Source organism: Manis pentadactyla, chromosome 7 (assembly GCF_030020395.1).
Source record: "Manis pentadactyla isolate mManPen7 chromosome 7, mManPen7.hap1, whole genome shotgun sequence".
Lineage (NCBI taxonomy): Eukaryota > Metazoa > Chordata > Mammalia > Pholidota > Manidae > Manis > Manis pentadactyla.
Genome location: NC_080025.1, coordinates 78538416 through 78557680, shown reverse-complemented (window position 1 = coordinate 78557680; position 19265 = coordinate 78538416). Strand labels below are relative to the sequence as shown.

At 40.6% G+C, this 19265-nt stretch overlaps 1 protein-coding gene across 3 annotated transcripts in view; it reads left to right on the top strand.

Annotated features, from left to right (window-relative positions):
* The first annotated feature begins 4241 nt into the window (after positions 1-4241).
* Positions 4242-19265, top strand: part of PON1 (paraoxonase 1) — a 34322-nt gene continuing 19298 nt past the window's right edge. Inside the window, exons 1-4 of one of the 3 annotated variants that reach the window (XM_057504535.1) lie at positions 4242-4571; positions 11419-11489; positions 12993-13048; positions 15262-15430. In XM_057504535.1, coding sequence (XP_057360518.1) covers positions 4498-4571; positions 11419-11489; positions 12993-13048; positions 15262-15430 — 370 coding nt within the window. In that variant the 5' untranslated portion in view covers positions 4242-4497. The remainder of the gene's footprint in view (positions 4572-11418; positions 11490-12992; positions 13049-15261; positions 15431-19265) is intronic. The other 2 variants (XR_005026659.2, XM_036894548.2) reach the window with 2 other exon arrangements.

Below are 19265 nucleotides of genomic sequence, written 5' to 3'. Positions count from 1 at the left end.
CAAGGATTCTTAATGTCTGCCTTTGACCATCATGGGCTTCAGGGGCGGGCATATGAGACCACCAACATGGACTGTGAGTTCTGTGTATGTATGAATCCAAGGAGGGGGCTTACTACATTCATCCATCTCGAAGTTGATTGGTTTTCTTAAAAAAAGTTAATAACCACTGCATTAAGATCTCACAGGGTAGAAAAAACAAGTTGGATAGGGTATTTGTATATTGTATAACTTATACAATAAATAAATCAGTAAGTTACCTGAGGCAGAGGAGGAGGGAGTGTCATCTCTTGTCTATTCCCTAAGTCATCCTCTAATTACTGCTCCTCCTCCTTTATCCCGCATCTCTTGCCATTTTTTCATTCCTTTTCCAAATTTTTGAACACCTACTGTGTGCCAGAAAATGTTCAAGGAATTGAAAGTAGTCAAGGTCTGTGCCTCTCAAGTTTACATGCTAGTGAGGAAGCTGCATACAAATAAACAGGTAAGCAAGATTTCACTGCGAAGGCAGGGATGAGAGTCCTTAACAGCCAGTGTAACACATCGTTAATCGGTCACATGAGCTGGGCCCTGTGCGGGGGATGAGTCCTGGAGACTCTGCCATGTGGATGATCACCCCCTACTTGCTGGATCATGGTGAAGTCTTACTGTTCTAACAACCTGTATCCCTGTCCTGGTGCTGACAATTTCATATCAGCTCTGGGGGCTTAGTGACTTGTGGTGGACTGAGGCTGTAAGGGAAGTCTACCTTAGATTGCAGCCCTCTCAGGAGAAATAACATTTCATCTAAGACCTAAATGACAAGAAAGAGAGACTCATGGAGTGGTCAGGGAACAGGTAAGGGGTGAGGAGAGCATTTCAGGAAAAGTTGCACAGGCAAAAATGATGATGTGCAATGAACTTGGCCTGTTTACATAAAGATAAGAAGGTTACCATTGCTGGAACATTAGGCTGAGTGAATGGTAAGAAATCAGGTCAGATGATTAGCATGGGCCAGAACTTGGGGAGCCTTTTAGGCCATGATGAGAAAGCAAAATGAGAAGCCATGAAAGGTAGGTTTTAAGCAAGAAAATCACATGATCTGATTTCTGTGCTAAAAAATTTACTCTAGCTGCAGTGAGAAGAATAGATCAGATAGTTACAGAGAGAAGAGTGAAGAGATTGCTTGAGCCTATGAAATAGCCTGGATCAGTGTAATGGCAGTAGAAATGGACAGAAGGGGGCTGATTCAAGATTTATTTGGAAATTGTGGTGGTTTTAAAGATATGTCTACACATTTTCTGAAATGCTTCCCTTCAAGAGGTGGAGCTTAACTCCTCTTCCCTTAAATAAAATGGAGTTAGTTGTTTGCTTCTAGCAAATAGAATGTGGCAGAAGTTAAGGGATGGCCCTTCTGTAGTTAGGGTATTAAAAGATAGTGGCTTCCACTGTGGAGCATGGTCTTCTGCTCTGTTAGGTTGCTCACCCTGGGGAAAGCCAGCTACCTTATTATGCTGCAGCTCTGTGGAGAGGCCCATGTGGCAAGTGCCTGAAGTCTGCCAAGAACTATCTGGGTGATCATGGAAGCTGATTTCACCTCCTCCACTGCATCCCAGTTGAGCCTTCAGATGAGACTGTATTAGGGTTCTCCAGAGAAACAGAACAAATAGCGCATATATAGATAAATAGGACAAGATTTATCATGGAACGGCTCACATAATTTTGGAGGCTCAGATATGTGACAATATGCTATCTGCAAGCTGGAGACCCAGGAAAGCTGGTGGTATAATTCAGTCCAGTTTGAAGGCCTAAGAAATGAGGGGGCTACTAGTATGAGTCCTAGAATCCAAAGGCCTGAGAATGTGAAACTTCCATATCCAAGGGCAGGAGAAGATGAATATTCCAGATTCCTGATTCACAGAAACTACGAGATAATAAGTGTTTTTAAACACTAGGCTTTGATGTAATCTGAGTAATGTGAGCTTATGGGACTAATGGATTTGGTACAAGGGTGTATGAGAGAAAGAGATGGGTGAATGAAGATATCTAGATTTTTGGTTTTGAGAAATTTGATGGTAGTTGTGCCGTTTATTGAAGTGTGAAGAGCTTGGAGGACAGAACGTTGGGGTGCGGGAATCAAGAGTTCTGCTTTGGACACAGAGAGACTATTAGACATCCCAGTGGGGATGTCAACCAGGCAGCCTGTCAGTGAGCACAAAGTGAGTGCATACCAGCCATCCAGTTATTAAATGTCTAATAAGGGACAACTCTTTGCCAGACTGTTCTATGCTGTGGTGTAATAGTGGGGAACAAGACAGAACACCTGACCTCGGGGCTTATGTTTCATTGGGCAGCAACAGGCCTTGAATGCATAAGTAAATTAAAAGACAATTTCAGCAACCACGAATGAAAAAAATGAGATTGTGTCAAAGGCTGCTGGAGGTAGGTGTGATACTTTAGCTAGAAAGATCAAGGATGATTTGTTAGAGCTATAGTCAGAGGCTTGAGTAAGAGGATGTGCACATTTTGGGAACACCACAGACTGATGGTATTTAAATCTTTTGGAACTGACAGGACCACCTCGAGGGAGAATGGAGAAAGGGAAGGTATGTGGTATTAGACCTAGGGCTCCATCCCTTTGAAATAGGGACAGGAGAACCCTGTAAGGAAGCCCCAGAAGTTTGGAGAAAAATTGGGGATTGGGTGGGTGGGATAATTCAAGAGAAGAAAGTATTTGAAAAGAAAGGAGTAGTGATCTGTGCCCAATGTGGTTACAAGTTGAGTCTGATTACAGCAGAAAAGTAACCTATGGATTTGATAATACGGATGTTATGGTTGGTTTAATAAGAGCAAATTCTACAGTTTTGAGTCAAAGGAACACAAGCTGTATTGGAATAGGCTAAGTAGAGAATGGGAGAATGGAGGTATTCCCTAAAGGTAGTTGCTAAACCAAATAATCATTTCTTAGTCCATCAACAATGAGTAAAGGATTTGGACAGGGGCTCAGCTTCACATGGTGCCTCAGTGGTAATCAGCTGATGGCTGAACTTGTCCAGACTGTCCAGGAGGGATTCGCTCATACATCTGCTACTTTGGTGGAGACACTAGAAGGCACGCCTTAGCCGGCCACTTTCTCCCTCCATGTGCTCAGGACCTTTCGAGTAGACACTCCAGTGGGGTGGTCAGATTTATTATGCAGAAGCTCAAGGTTTAAGAGCAAGTGTTCCAAGTGGCAGGAGGAGAAAGCTACTGGTCTCTGAGGCTCTGCCTTCGAGCTTGAGGAGCACCACTGCATTTTATGAATTCAGAAAATCTTGAGGGGAGGGCCCTGCACCTCACTTTTCAGTTGCAGGCGTGTCAAAGAATTTGTGTGTATCATTAATCTGTCAAAGAGATCATAAAATGGAAGCAGCAACAGTTGACAAATCTTTTAAAGAGATTTTAATTCATTATAGAAGGAGCAGAGGAAGAGGGTGTAGTTAAAATGTGGGGTTAACAAGCATTTTCCCCCCAAAACTAAAAATCACACTAAAGCATGTTGGCTTGCGATGGCAATATGCCAGAAAAGAAGAAGAGATGGCTGTTGTGGGAGAGAGAAGGTGTAACTGAGACCAAATTTCTTGAGGAGGAATGAAGGAAAGGGGCCCAGAGGAAAGGGAGAGGCTGGCCTTCAGTGAAGCAGGAAACACTCCACTCACGGTAACAGGAGAGAAGGGAGAGAGGGGCGTCCAGAGGCATCTCCGCGGCTTTTCTCAGGAGTCCCCCTGCCAGTGAGGCCTTCTCTAGCTCCCTTTCCTTAAATGGCACCTCAGTCCTCCTGCTTCCCTTCTCTGCTTTATTTTTCTCCACAGAACATGTGCAAATCCATAATGCATATGTGTATTATCTGCAGCACTGTATATGCAGTGCTGATAGATACAGGGGTGACACATTTTACTGATTTCTGGCACATACCAGGTACTCACTAAATGCCAACGAGTGCCCTGAACGAAGGGACACCAAAGTGATGTACCTGAGAGTGGTAAGGTGAGGAGTGGTGCTGAGAGAATGACATGCTAGATATCCAGGTGCCGGAAGGTGACGCACGGCAGTAACCTGGTGAGAATCAAGTTAGATCTTAGGGTTCCATTCACAGCCCTCCCTTCCTAACGTGTCTTTTCTGGCTGAGTCACGGTGATCAAGTTGCTGAAGCCTTCTGAGCCGCGCGGATTAGGACTTTGTTGGCACAGATGGAGCGCTCACAACTTGGCTCCGCTTTCTCACGGCCCTGCATTTCCTCCAGTCTGCTTGCCCTTCCCGTCTTGCCGGCTCTAGACACCTGTTTGACCCGCTAGCTTGAAGTCCCGGGGAGCACGCAGCCTCGCGGGGCGTGAGCCCTGCCCGACGGGCGAGCAGCGGCCCCGGAGGGGCGGGGCGGGGCGGGGCAAGCCCCGCGGCCCGAGTGAGCTCGGCTCCGTCTGCAGGCAGGCCGGGTCTCCTGGCGGTCTGTGTATCCTGCCATTCATCCGCTTGTCGCAGGCCATGGCGAAGCTGCTGGTGCTCCTCCTCCTGCATCTGGGAATACTACTCTTCAGGGATCACCGGTCTTCTTACCAGTAAGTGGGGTGCAGTGAGGTCTGCAGCCCCCGTCCTCCCCACCTCCGCCAGCCCCAGGAGCCCCCCGAAAGTGTTGTCTAGTCTTCTACCAGAAAGTCTCCAGGCAAGTGCTAGATGCACCTTCCGCAGCGGGTTCGGAAATGTTTGTCCAGCTTGAAACATATGACATATGAAAGCATATTCTTGCTCACCGTCTGCGAGATGGGATAGACAATCTAAATGGTGTGAATGGCCCAGGTTGTTGGCAAACGCAAATTAATTTTTCCTGAAGATCCGTGTGCCTAAGCTATAGATTCCCTTCAAAATAGATAACTACACTGGAGGGCCCGGATACTGTGTCAGTTAGTGAATGAGCACCCGTTTTGGCTGCCAGGCCATGGCGCATTCCTCCCCAGCTTGGAGGTTTACCCTGTGAGGCCACACTGAGAGACAGAGACGCGCAGGTGGCACGTAGCAGGTGGGAGTGAATACGTGCTGTGATGGCTGGTCCACCCGCTCCAGTGCTGGCGCAGACAGAGAAAGATCCCTGTCACTGGCTTGTGGGGTCCTGGCTGTTTCCCTCTGACCCTTCCATTGTGGGATCTTGGGCAGATCATCTTACATTTCTAACATTCACTGCTTCAGTAAGCCTGAAAAGGTAATATACAACCATATATGAAACAATTAACACGGTGCCTTGGATATAGTAACTATTCCATAATGTCAGTGCCCTGTTTCCTTGGAAGTATTTTATAAACCTTTAGGTACTATACAAGTGGAAAAAAAGTGTTTAAAAATATCAGAAGTTTCGTGGAAACCTTTTATAGGGGTTCAAAGTCTAGAGATCAATGTAATCCCTAAGGCTCAGTCAATAATATCTTGTATTTACTTTGAAATAAACATTACTGAAAATGAAGCTGAACATTTTGGATTTTTAAAAAATCATATGATCCTATGGATGATTAGAAGCTTAGCTTCAGAATAGGTTTTTATAAACTACCGTGCTTTTTTCTTGAAATTGTTCATTATTTTTGGAATCATAAACTGCTAGGAAAAGGTTAGAAGCAATGATTTGGGATTTTAAGTAATGTAAAATTACTGTTTGTGGAATTTTATTAATTATGGTACAATTTGCTAGCAAAGGAGAATAATTTCCTTTCTTCCTTCCTGCCTTCCTTCCTCCCTCATCTCCCTCCCTCCCTCCCTCCCTTCCTTCCTTGTTTCCCCAGTGTATGTGTGGGTTGTGATATTATCCTGGGGTGAAAATAAATGAGATATGAATATCTAACAGCCTTTCTAAGCTTTCTCCTTTTGAGTCTCTATTTCCATCACCCCTGGGTTTTGTTCTGCCCATATGCTCCCAGTTGCCCCACATCCAGACATCTTCCAAACAATTGCATATCTGCCAGGGAGGAGAGGGTCTGTCTTTCTGGTTTACCGCTCTTACTTTAGTCTAAGAATGCAGGCTGTGGACATTTTGTATATTTTTTTGTGTAAAAAGTATAGCTTTACCACCCCTACCCTAAATAAATTTCTCTCTCAACATGAGGTCTTAACTTATTTGATTCAACACTAATATTTCCCTAAGTTTGTTCCTTGAAACATGAGTCACAAGACTTGCTCCACACACACAAAAAAATAGGTTCCTTGGACAAGTAAATTTGGGAAATGTCTCTTACAGCCTTTCCCTAGAGACTGGCAATACACTTATGCATATGCAAAGCTTTGAAAATTCTGTCAGAAAAAAAAAAAAGATTTTGCTTTGTTTAAGGCATCATTTCACAGACTTATTGGCCACATCCTCGACTCCCTTTTTGGCACCGTCTAGTAACATCCTGTGCAAGTCTTTGAGATACAGTTTGACTACTAGTGCCTATAATCAGATTACACCACGATGGACATTTCAACCTGAAAAATTTGGGGTCTGGCCCTGGATGGCAGGGGGAACCTTGGCCTTGGTTTCTGGGCCCTAATCCTGGTTCTGATTTTCTTGAAGGGACCAAAGCACACTATGGTCATAGCTCAACAGAGCGCCAGGTTCCGTGAGTCCCTTTGTCGGCCTTGCCTGAGGCTCCCTGTCCTGCCCGGGGTGTGGGCGGGGTCTTCGCCATGGGGATGCCACATTGGAAAGAGCGGGGTCTGGTTTGTAAAGAAGGTCTCACTGCTTCACTTTCAGCACCTGGATCCAGTGAGTGGGGAGGGAGCCTCAGGTCCTTGAACTGCTGCAATCAGGAGAAGGGGAAAGAGCAGAGGGAGTCGAATGGACTTCTGGTCTTAGAAGGGAAAGGAGGACTAGAAGAGCCAGGAGGAGAAATAGGAGCAATGCAGGCTGAGAAGATGGGGAGCTGCAGGATGGGTGCAGAGCCTGGGGGAGCAGCCAGCAGGAGGAGGGAGGGAAGTCATACCTTCTGTTTGAAAGGCCCTAAAGTTTGACTCAGACCAGCTCTGGGCTGATGCTCCAGCATCACCTGGGAGCTCCCTGCACTTGCAGGCTCTCATAGCCCACCCCAGGCTGGTGAGTCAGAATCCACAATATTTACAAGCTTCCCAGGGGAATCTCTATGCACTTCTCTCAAAGACATTCAAATCCAGCATCATCCATGCTAAATCCAGATCAAGAGATCCTAAGGATCAGTAAAGTACCTTTATCCACATTCTAGAGATAAGAGAGACCCCTGAGTCCAGGAGAATCTGAATCTGCCCAAGGGAGAGAGAAAAGAACTTATTCCCTGAGGCCTACACTAGCGCCAAACCAAATCCCCAGCATGGATACTTCCATTTCTTATTCTGAGATGAGGTGTAGGGGGAGTGGGATAGGTTCACAGGAAGTTATCTAGGTCTGGGCTGGAGAGAACTCGTGGAAGGATACAGAGGTGTGTGCGTTGATGGTGCGGGGGTGGAGGTGAGGTTCCTGACACCTCCGAGTTGATAGCACAGAGGAAGGGACTGAGAGCTCCGCTGAATCAGTCAGTAGTTCTCCTGCCCATCTTTGTAGTCAGCGGCTTGCGGCCTACGGGGCGCACTGCACAAACCTAGAGGATGCCGTGGATCTGGATATAAACAGTGCCCCTGGGAGTGCAGAATGTTGCAGTCCTGCACCTCTGCGGCAGCTGCCCTATTCCTGCCGACTGTAATGCCTGAGACCACTGCATTTCCCTTCATTAGAAGGAGACTGCAAGCTAGTGGTTGGCATTTCTGCCACCTGCACTGCATGCCCATTCCAGACACCACACTCTAGTGGGAAGAGGGCAGTGGTGGATTCTAGAAGATGGTGGGTGGGTCTCCTTTCTGCAACTTTCCAGTCATTTTCCCATTCTGAGCCCTTTCTCCACCTAATAATTATGGGATAATAATACATATCACAGCAGGATATATATAAAATCTGGCACGTAAAAGGTGCTATAAATGTTAGTTTTTATTATTGCCAAAAATTCACCCATGAGTGATGTACCTAATGAGTGATACTTTTTACTTTTTTTAATATACAGATGGTCTTTATTATTTTTACAGTTTTTTATTGAAGTATAGTTGATATACATTATTATTTTCATTTCAAATATACAACATAGTGATTCAACAGTTATATACATTATTAACTTGAGTGATACTTGAATAATATTATGATAATACCTCATTGAGACCCCGGGCTAAGGACCTATAACTCTCTAGCCTCCCCTCGTCAATACAGCCAACACCATCTTCTCCATCTCATGCATGAGCCTGCTAATTCCACAAAACCATTCAGCAGACATCCATTAAGTTCCTGTGCTCTCTGAGTGCTGTGTTCATGCTGCAAGTCACAGGGTGAACAGGACGCAGCATTCACTCACAGATTTCAGAGTTTACTGTGAGCAGCAAGACTAAAAAACTGATCATTGTAAAGCAACATAGTGAGAGACTTGATCAGTGTAAATGTGACAGTTCATTTGTCACATTTGTAAAAGGAGCTATTAATCCTATCACAAGAAAAGGAGAAGTTACAAAATGTCATGACTATGACTCCTGATCAGTCTTCCCAATGGATCAGGAGGTAAAGAGTGTTCAAGTGGAGGGAAAAGCCTGAGCAGGTGAAAAGAGGTGTGCAAGTGATGAAGAGAAAAGGGTCCTCAGTATCATGACACCTAATTTCAAATCCCAACTCCCTTTTAAATAAGTGACTACAGGCAAACTACTTACCTTCTCCATGCCTCAGTGTACTTCTGTAAAACAGGCGAAATATTCATCCCTGCCTCCAAGGTGACTCCAAGCTGAGTAAGGACGTATGTGTGTGAGTGATTTGGTACATAGTAGGCCCCAATAAGGAATATTAAATGAATTAGAGCGTGCAGAAGCAGAAAGCAGACTGATGAGGGTAAGTATGGCCCCAAGGAAAGTTCTAGAATGGATTTCTTAGTGCAGATGAAAGCACACATTTACAAAGAATAATTCACAGCAAGGACTGTGTAATTTCTGGCCAGTGTTCAGAGACTAATGATTTAGGAACACAGGTCAGACATTGAATTTTATTCCTTAGACTTGGAACATTTGGACTTAAGCACTTTGTAAGGTATTTCATGATAATTGAGAATAAGAAAAACATGGACTGGATTATAGTAATACAGGTAATACTGTCTTCTGGTGCTTCCTCCAGCTTTTAAGCAGTGGTATCTGTAAAATTTGCTTGGGTCCAAGACTGAATGTAAACTTTACATTGATGCTTGAGTTATGATCCCAGCTCAGCCACTTCATTACTTTGGGGCTTTGGAAAGTCACTTAATCCTAGTCATCTGCAAACTAGGGAAACTAATACTTCAGGGAGGTGTTTGTATACAGTACGTGAACTGTGGTAACAATGATTATCCTATCGAGGTATGATTGTGTTGGTCACATATTTGAACTTAGAGCAACTGAATGCTGATTTAATGTCTCCTTACCTACCTTTGGCTACCTTTTTAACTGTGATTATTCTTCCTTTTACAAGTTAGAGATCATCTGCTCCTAGAAAAAAGACTGAATTAGAATAGGGGTTAATTGGTTTTGCTTTTCTCTGCCCTCTGTGAACCCACCACATTTAATGAGCCTTGTGAGCTGTTCATCCTGTGTGGTTTTGACTTGATGGAAAGCTAAAAGCCAAGGCTATCCTTGGTATTTTTCACAAGTTTTGGCTCCCTCAGTGATTGCACATCATTGACTCTTCTGTGTCACTCTTTGTATTATCCTTGGTCATGATCTGCACCCTTAACATCTTGTACCTGTCCTTTGAGTTCCTTGGGGCACTCTATGAATATTCACTGAGCTTTCTCTAGACCAGTGTTTTGCAAAATGATGGGTCACAAAATCAATTTTGTTATGACCATCATTTTAAAATAAATTAAATAGAATTGAATAGAAAAATTCAGACTATATTGCACATATTAGGGTGAGTGCTCTTTTGTGAACCTTGTTTCAGATGTGTGTGTGTATACTTGCCATGTAAAATGCTTTTTCTAATATGGGTTGCAGTCTGAAAAGTTTGCACACCACTGCTCCATCACTTTCCTTTTTATTTCTTTATTGCAGACTTTCGTGATTTCAGATTTGTCAGATTTCAAAATGTCAAATTTCCAGTTTTGAAATATCTTTTTGTTTCTCAAATCATAGGAACAGATCCCACCTTTCCTTTGAAATCTGCCTGCTAAATTCATGTCCATTATTCCGAAAACCATTCTCCTGGCATGCCGGGTCTTCCTCATCTATTCATTCATCTCTGGCTCTCTAGCACCCAGGCGGGTGGTTCTCCACTCTGACTGCATCAGGATGAACTGTGGTGCTTTATTTAACAAAGCTGCTTACAAGACCCCACTCCTTGGATCAGACCCTCTTTAAAGGTGGAATTGATAGCCAATGACATGGTAGCAGGAATGTTTTTTTTCTGAATGAAAGGATGAGAGGCCAGTCACCTCCAAATTCCTGTCATTTAATACCATGTTGTTAGGAATTTTATCCAGAGTGTCCATTCATCCCTGGCCCATCCTCTTCCTTCTGTGAAATGAAATTATCAGTAAGGCAAGTGAAGAGTTTTCTCATTCTGTCTATCTTTAGCCAAATAAGATTTCTAGGGATTCTTGGATAATTGTTGCTACTCACTAAGATTATATTGTATCATTAGTTTTCAAAAAATGTTTATTGTTTAAATCTCTTGGCTGTGCTCCTGTCGCTGTGGTGCGTTTCTTTCAAATGCCTCACCGGGAGCTTTGCTCAGCTCGGGCAGCCTGCTGGTATTTCCTTCTCACACCTGTCCTTTTTCCCTTTGTCCTTCACTTAATGTTCCCCATGATGTTTATGTACTCAGATTTAGTGAGTTGCTTTTGTGTGTGTGTGTGTGTGTGTGTGTGTGTGTGTGTGTGTGCAAAATGCCTTTTTATATGCTGGCCTTGGGTATGACTTTCTGAAGTTATGAATCCTTTAAGCACACCTGTGTTTTTCAAGAAACACACCCAATAGCAGAAGCCCAGTTCAGGCTTTGGAGACAGACTGGGAAGATGAGCAGAAGGTCCATCTGCTAGCAGCCCTGAAACATCAATGGAATAAGTTGGAACCATGTTACTATTTAACCCAAATTTCCACATATGACTTTTTACACAACTGATAAAATAGTTCCTGTTACTGCCAAAGTGCACAGAGCCTAGGAGAGGACACTTTGTATCTCTTTTGTGTATCTGTCCACCTCTGCTAGATAATCACTAACTGTACCCACACGCCCTGTGTGTCTTGCTCTGTTCTTGCCTGTTAAAGTTGCTTAGGTTCCAGGACCACTAACCCTAAGGTTGAAACCCAGGCAAAGTTCAGTTAAAGAGAACTTCGTTGGCTGCTTACCTTTGCTACTTTATTCTTTTCTTTCTCCCCCAGAACACGAATGAATGCTTTCCGAGAAGTAGAACCAGTAGACCTTCCTAACTGCAATTTAATTAAAGGAATAGGTAAGTGTATGAGAGGAGGAAGTGTCTCATTTGAACTTGCAATATTATCTCGCTATTGATTTGATTATACACGTATTTAATTTTGTTCAAATATAAAACTATGAACCAGGTGCATCTTATTAAGTCAGTAGTTAATTATAAATAGTGTGTTTCTTGACTTTTGACTTCACCAACATATTGCCAATGTATTGACAGTTTTTAAATTGTTTTTGTTTAGGCCAGTTTAGCAAAAACAATAGTCAGAACAACACTTGATTTTAAGGTAATATAACCTGAGGAGATGTCAGAGGAGGGAGTGAAGAAGGAGAAAAAGTAGTGAGTAAAGGGTAAATTTTTTAAAAGCCCTTACACATCTTTACAGTGACCACAAGGCTTCCTCTCATGCATCTCTTTTTAAAATCAGGGAGGAAGTTTTTCCCCAGAAATTCTCAGCAGATTTCCCCTTAGATCTTATTAGTCAGAGCCAGACAACAGGCCATAGCCCTAGCTGCAAGGGAAGCTGGGAAAGAAATTATTGAATCTCCACTGTGGGAGGCAGGCCCTGTCAGCAAAGAAGAAGACACAGGCAAATAGCAGCCGGTGGGCAACCAGTGGGGAGTGTCAGAGGACTCAGGTCCCTATCCGGCTTCAACCAACCAGCTTTGTTATTTGATGACAACTTGTTTGAAATCCATGCTGTTATTCTTTCCTCTTTCTTTCTTTTTTTTTTTAGAATTATTTACCTCAGTTGGCTAAGGCTAGAAAGGCTAAACCAGATGACATATTCAGTTAGCATCAATAAGCTTGGTCAGATATCTTATAGTGCTTATAGTGAAACTTTTTTCTAGAAAATAGACTTGATATTGATATCAGATATCACTGGATATTTGAAAAACAAACAACACTAACAGTACCAATACATAATCAAAAATGTCGTTTGTCTCTACATTGGTTGAAATTTTAAAAATTTACATGTACTGGGAGTATAACTAACTTGATATTTATTGATGTTTATAACTAATAGTAAATGCTTATTCTGTATATGAAATGTATCTCCATTCTAACTGGAGCATTTGGAAGTTGCTTGTATTTCCAAAATGGTTTTCAACAGTTTATTTGACTTGGAACTATAAAGTATCAATATATATTGGTAGTTTACTCAGTGCATTAAAAAAAACACAGCAAGCTATTTTCAAAGTATCTTACATTTTGTATATTTTGTGAATCCCCATGAACTTTATGTAAGAGATTTCAGACTCTGAGGGAAAAAGTTCTAGTCCATCAATTACAGCAAATATATTGTGTCAATTTAAATTACACTTATTTGTATTAATTCCTTTTAATTTTTGTATAACTATATTAGTCAATTTGAACAAATGAATGAGAGAATTAAGTATTCTGCACCTATGAGAGAAGAGTTAAATATGTAGCTCCATTATCAAGTTAGGAGTGATAAAGAAAAGGATCACTAGCTTCCAGCCATAGACTGAAACAGTCTGAGCTCTCTGTTCTTAATTCTAACAGAAGCTGGCTCTGAAGACTTGGAGATACTTCCTAATGGACTGGCTTTTATTAGCTCTGTAAGTGTTTTCTTTCATTTACTGTATTCTAGACCATTTTCTAGGGCCAGCAGCTAAGTCTTTCACTTAAGTCTCTTATATACTGATACCTACCTTCAAATAAAATGAAAGGTCATATGGTTCAGAAAACAAACTGTGTGTCCATTTATATTGGTGTTATAATATTGACTGAATGCATTCTTTGCATATGTGTATTCCACATGTACATTGAACTCTTGTACTACCTTACCTTCCACTGTAGCAACTTATGAGCCCAGTGAGCTCAAGAATGGCTTCCCATTCAGCTGTCTATCCCTTGAAGCACTTAAGAGGTGTACCCAAGTATTTATTGAACTGAGTGTATGTTTACATATATCCCCTCACATGTCATTTAGATTTTTACTTTGTTTTACACTTTTCAGAATAAGTCCTTTAATTTAAAATTATTGATGGGTCATTCTACAATTTCCAAACTTCTAAGGAAAAAAAGGCACCATGTTTGTTGAACCTCTCCTGCACACAAATCGCTGAAGTGATCTAGCTCAAGAGAAAAGAAGTCAACAATCTAGTCTGGGATAATAGAGTTGGTAGGATAGCGTATACAAGTCATCCAGCCATTGAAAACCCTTTGTGACCTATTGTAATTTATTTAGTTTTCTCTTATGAAGATGGAGGACTAATCATCCTGTACAGCAATAACTTGCAAATCTTTCTTTTCAAGCAACAGAGTACATTTTATAGGCGAAATCTTATCTCGACCCCAATATCTAAAACAAATAACAGCTGTGTGGTTCCAATTGAAGGCTAAGAAAGAAGTTGTTCCCAGAGCTCACTAGACTTCCCCTGAAACTCTGCCCCTGAGATGCCTCCAAAGAACCTTCCAGAGAACAGTTTAAAAAAACATAACCAATTAAGTTACTGGGTCATATGGTATTTGTTTTTGGATTTTGAGAAACCTCCATATTGCTTTCTATAGTAGTTGTACCAGTTTCCATTCCCACCAGCAGGGTATAAGAGTGCACCTTTTTCTACATCCTTGCCAAACTTGTTACTGTCTTTTGGATGATAGTCATTCTGACTGATGTAAGGTGATATCAGTCACCTTGCAGTTTTGATTTACATTTCCTAAAGATTAGTGATAGTGAGTTTCTTTCCACTTACCCAAAGAAAACAAAATCACTAATTTGAAAAGCATATACACTTTTATGTATATTGCAGCATTATTTACCACAGCCAAAATATGGAAGCTGTCCATTGATAGATGAATGGAAAGAAGATGTGGTACATATATACAATGAAACAGTACTCAGCCATAAAAAAGAATGAAATTTTGCCATTTGTGCCTCTATGAATGGACCTAGAGGGTGTTAGGTTAAGTGAAATAAGTCAGACAGAGAAATACAAATACCATATGACTTCACATATATGTAGAATCTAAAAAACAAAACAAATAAACAAAACAAACAGACTTATAAACACAGAGAATGAACTGGTGTTGCCATAGGGGAGGAGGGGAAGAGAATGGGTGAAATAGGTTAAAGGGTTAAAATTAATGAGAATGTTTGATATCTTGATCTGGGTGATGGTTGCATGAATGGATATGCCTGTAAAAATCCATCCAGCTATAAACTAAGATTTGTGCAATTTATTGTGTGTATCTCAATTTTAAAAAATCAGAGGTATAGTTACGTTTAGGAGTAAGAGAAGGGGTTGTGGTCAGGAAGGGGCAGGGTGGGGCTCCTGGCAAATTCTTTTTCTTTGAGTGCTGGTTACAAGTGTCTACTTTTTAATAATTCCTTAAACAACATTTGTGTTTTATGCACTTTTCTGCATATTTGCCCTATTTCACACACACACAAAAATGCTTTAAAAAATCCCTGATAACCAATGTTCTCCACATTCTTTGCTTATGTTATCAAAGCCCATTAGTCAATGCCCTTTTAGTCTGCCCTTCCCTTTTTGAGCTTTCTCATGTGTTGGAAACTGTGGTATGGACACAAATGGCTTTGCTGCTGGTGATGGAAGGGTCTGTGCCTGTGTGTTGTGTGCGGGGGCATGGTGAAGCATGTGACTGCCAGAGCCCCCCTTGAGCTATTACATAAGCCAGCCAAGAGGCTTCCCATGCAGTCCTGTGTCTCCACACAGACAGTGTGAACCCATGTGCCATTCACCACCTCCATCAGCATTTGAAGTATTTGTAATGTGCCTGTTTTTCCTTCTTCATGATTTACAAGGGATTAAAATATCCTGGAATAAAGAGCTTTGAACCTGATAAGCCTGGAAAAATACTTCTGATGGACCTGAATGAAGAAAATCCAACAGTGTTAGAATTGAGGATCACTGGAAGCACGTTTGATTTGTCTTCATTTAACCCTCATGGGCTTAGCACATTCACAGATGAAGGTAACAGTATTTAATGTTTATGAAAAGTAAACCAAATTAAAAACAAACCAGAAAAATGTTAAAGAAAGAATATTTCTTTTTATTCAACTAGAGTATAACCAAAATAATGGTATTATTTTGGCTTTTAAACTTACCCCCTGTGTTAATTAAATATTATATCATAACCACTTAAAAGCTTGCAAATAGTAAAATATTTAAGATTTGTAAAGTATCTAATTTTTTCAAAAATGAACATTCACATTATCCCTATAATTATTATAGCAATAATATTCATCCCTAATTATTATGTTTTTTCCATTTTAAACAATTTTACAGATCTAGGAATTTGCAGGAATAGACTTTTCTAACCTAACATCTGCATCCTATAGGTCCACTGGCAGAAATCTCCATGGTCAGCTTTTTCTCAGCCTTGTTGCCTTCAATGTTTCCCTGTCCAGTGGTTCCTCTGTTTGGTCTTCAAACTGCTCATGTGAATTTCAGTAATTTTTCAGCATGTTGCCACCCCAACCCCACTCCCCCTATGCCTTTATCCCATTTCTTCCTTTCTATTGACAGCCTTTTCTTTTGTCTCTACAACCCCAGTTGAACACAGAAGCACCTGAGAGTTTTACTTCACCTATGTTTTTTTTCTTTTTACCTTTTGATCCACTTCACCCATTTCTTCTACCCCTACCTCTGGCAATCACCCAATCTGTTTTCTGTGACTATGAGCTTGTTTTTGTTTTGTTTTGTTTTAGATCCCACATATAAGAGAGAGCTTACAGTATTTGTCTTTGTCTGACTTATTTCACAGCATAACTCCCTTGAGGTCAGTCCATCCATGTTGTTGAAAATGGCAAGATTTCATTCTTTTTTATGGCTGAATAATACACACACACACACACACATATGTATGGAATATAGTTTGAATTGAGTAATACATACATGTATATATGTATGTATGATATACATATATATTACAATTTATCCATTCATCCATTCATGAACATTTAGGCTGCTTCCATATCTCAGCTCTTGTAAATCATGCTGCAGTAAACATAGGCGTATATATCTTTTTGAGTTAGTGTTTTCATTTTCTTCAGATAAATACCCACAAGTGGAATTACTGGATTATATCATAATTCTAATTATAATTTTTTGAGGAAACTCAGTATTGTTTGTCCTAGTGGCTGCACCAATTTGCATTCCCACCAACAGTGTATGAGGGTTCCCTTTTCTCCACATCCTTGCCAACACTCATTATTTCTTGTCTTTTTGATAATAGCCATTCTAACAGGTGTGAGGTGATATCTAATTGTGGTCTTGATTTGCATTTCCCTGGTGATTAATGATGTTGAGCATCTTCTCATGTGCCTGTTGGTCATCTGTATACCTTCTTTGGAAATACATCTATTTGGGTTTTCTTACACTTTTTTAATCAGATTGGTTTTTCTATTGATTTATATTCATTCCTTATACACTTTGGATATTACTCCATACCAGGTATGTGACTTGAAAATATTTTCTCCCACTCAGTAAGTTGCCTTTCCATCTTGTTGACGGTTTCCCTTGCTGTGCAAAAGCTTTGCCAAGACCAGTGTCAAAGGGCTTACTGCTTATATATTTTTTTCTAGGAGTTTCATGGTCTCAGGCTTTGTGTTGAAGACTTGAATCCATTTTGAGTTAATTTTTGTAAGACAGTGGTAGAACCTTTTCTTTTGCATGTGGCTGTCCAGTTTCCTTCTGCCTCTTGTTGAAGAGACTATCCTTTCCCCAAGATATATTTTTGGCTCCTTTCTTGCTAGTTGACCATGTATCTATGGATTTATTTCTGGGCCCTTTATTCTGTTCCAGTGATCTAGTGTCTGTTTTTTATGCCAATACCATACTGTTTTCACTGTTATAGCTTGGTAAAATAGTTTGAAATCAGGGAGTGTGATGCTTCCAGTTTTGTTCTTCTTTCTCAAGATCGCTTTGGCTATTGGGGATTTTTTGTGGTTATATACAAATTTTAGGATTATTTATTCCATTTCTTTTAAAAAATGCCATTGGAATTTTGATAGGGATTGCCTTGAATCTGTAGATTGTTTTGGGTAGCATAGGCATTTTAATATTTATTTTCCAATCCAGGACCATGAAATATAAATATCTTTCTATTTATTCATATCTTCTTCAACTTCTTTCATTAATGTCTTGCAGTTATGAATATACAGGTCTTTCCTTGATTAAATTTATTCCTAAATATTTTGGGGGAGATTCAATTGTAAATGGGGTTGTTTTCTTAGTTTCTCTTTCAGATAGTTCATTATTAGTGTACAGAAACATAACATTTGTGTGTATTGATTTTGTACCCTGCAGCTTTACTGAATTCATTGATTTGTTCTAACAGTGGAGAGTTTTAAAAAGCCTGATGCCCAGGCCCCAATCCCATGTATCCTGACTTAGTTGGTCTGAGTAGAGCCTGGGCAGAAGTACTTGTTAGAAGTTCACCAGAGTAGAAAGATGTAAGGCTGGGGTTGAGAACCATGTCTATACCCATGTCCTCTATCTCCTTAGCAGACACTCTGTCCTTCAGACTTTCTTCCAGGCTCTCCCCATTGTAAATGGCTAAAATCGCTCCTTTGAAAGTCATCAGTAATGTCCTCCATAAGAAACCTGTTCCTTCTCTTCCTCTACTTCCTTCATTCCTCCCCTCCCCTGCACTCCCCTGCCCACCTTCCTTCCCATCTGCCCACCTTCCTTTGCCACCTCATTTTATGCTGTGACCACCTCTTCCTTCATGTAAGTTGCTCCTCTCTGATATCCAATACGCTTATCTGTTCTAGTTCTGATCCTCCTGCAGTTTTTCTCCCTGCTCATTATCAGTCATTTTGAATTCTATGAGCATTCCCCAAAGGACTGATATTTTGCCTCTTCTTCATTTTCTCTATTCAGAAAGTTCAGTTATGTCACAGCTGCACCTGTACCTGCTTTCTAGAAGAACACCCCCAATGGGGTAATTTTTTTTTTTAATCAGCTCTTCAGTTCCATTCCTTCACCTTACTAAATACTTCTATTTGGATTTCTCCCCTAAAGCCACTTTAAACTCAAAATGTTAAAAAATGATCTTCCCTTCTCCACCTCTACTCCACATTTTACATCTATAAAAGAAAGAAATTTATATAATTTTATCTATTTACATATTTGTATATAATTTACAACAAATCATGTATATAATTTATTATATATATTTGTTTTCTTTTCAATGATCTCTCCACTCATTTATCAACATTATATTTTATTTTAAATTTATTTTAAATTATTTTAACTGCAAAGAAATATAGCATTGAATGTGCACAGTATAACTTTAAAAGTAAAAATAGGGCAACATTACAAAAATAGTACACAAACCCTTCTATAAATTGCTTTTGCATCAAACACTGTATCACAGACTCCTTTCTATGACAGTGCATTTAGAGCTACTTTGCAATGGCTGTTGAGGATGCAGTTGAAGGGAATACCATAATATATAGTTCTTCTGTTGGTGGATATTTAGACTGTTCCCACCTATATGCTCATTGCAAGCAATGCCAGAATAGACACTCTTGTACAAATATCTTCTGTGAATAATTCCTTACGATGAATTCCTAGAGGTGGAAACTTCTGTGCAAAACATGAATTGTCACTTTTGTTTGATTTCCCACTCCCTTATTCCTCAGACATCTTGATACTTTTGATTCTCCTTGTCCAGCTTTTTTATACTTCCTGTCAAATACCTCTTATATTCTTTCCTGCCCTTTCTTGTCAGTACCACCCTTTTGGTCCAGTTCCTTCCCTTCACATGTCTGGAATTGTGCTGTACCCTCAGGTCATGTTA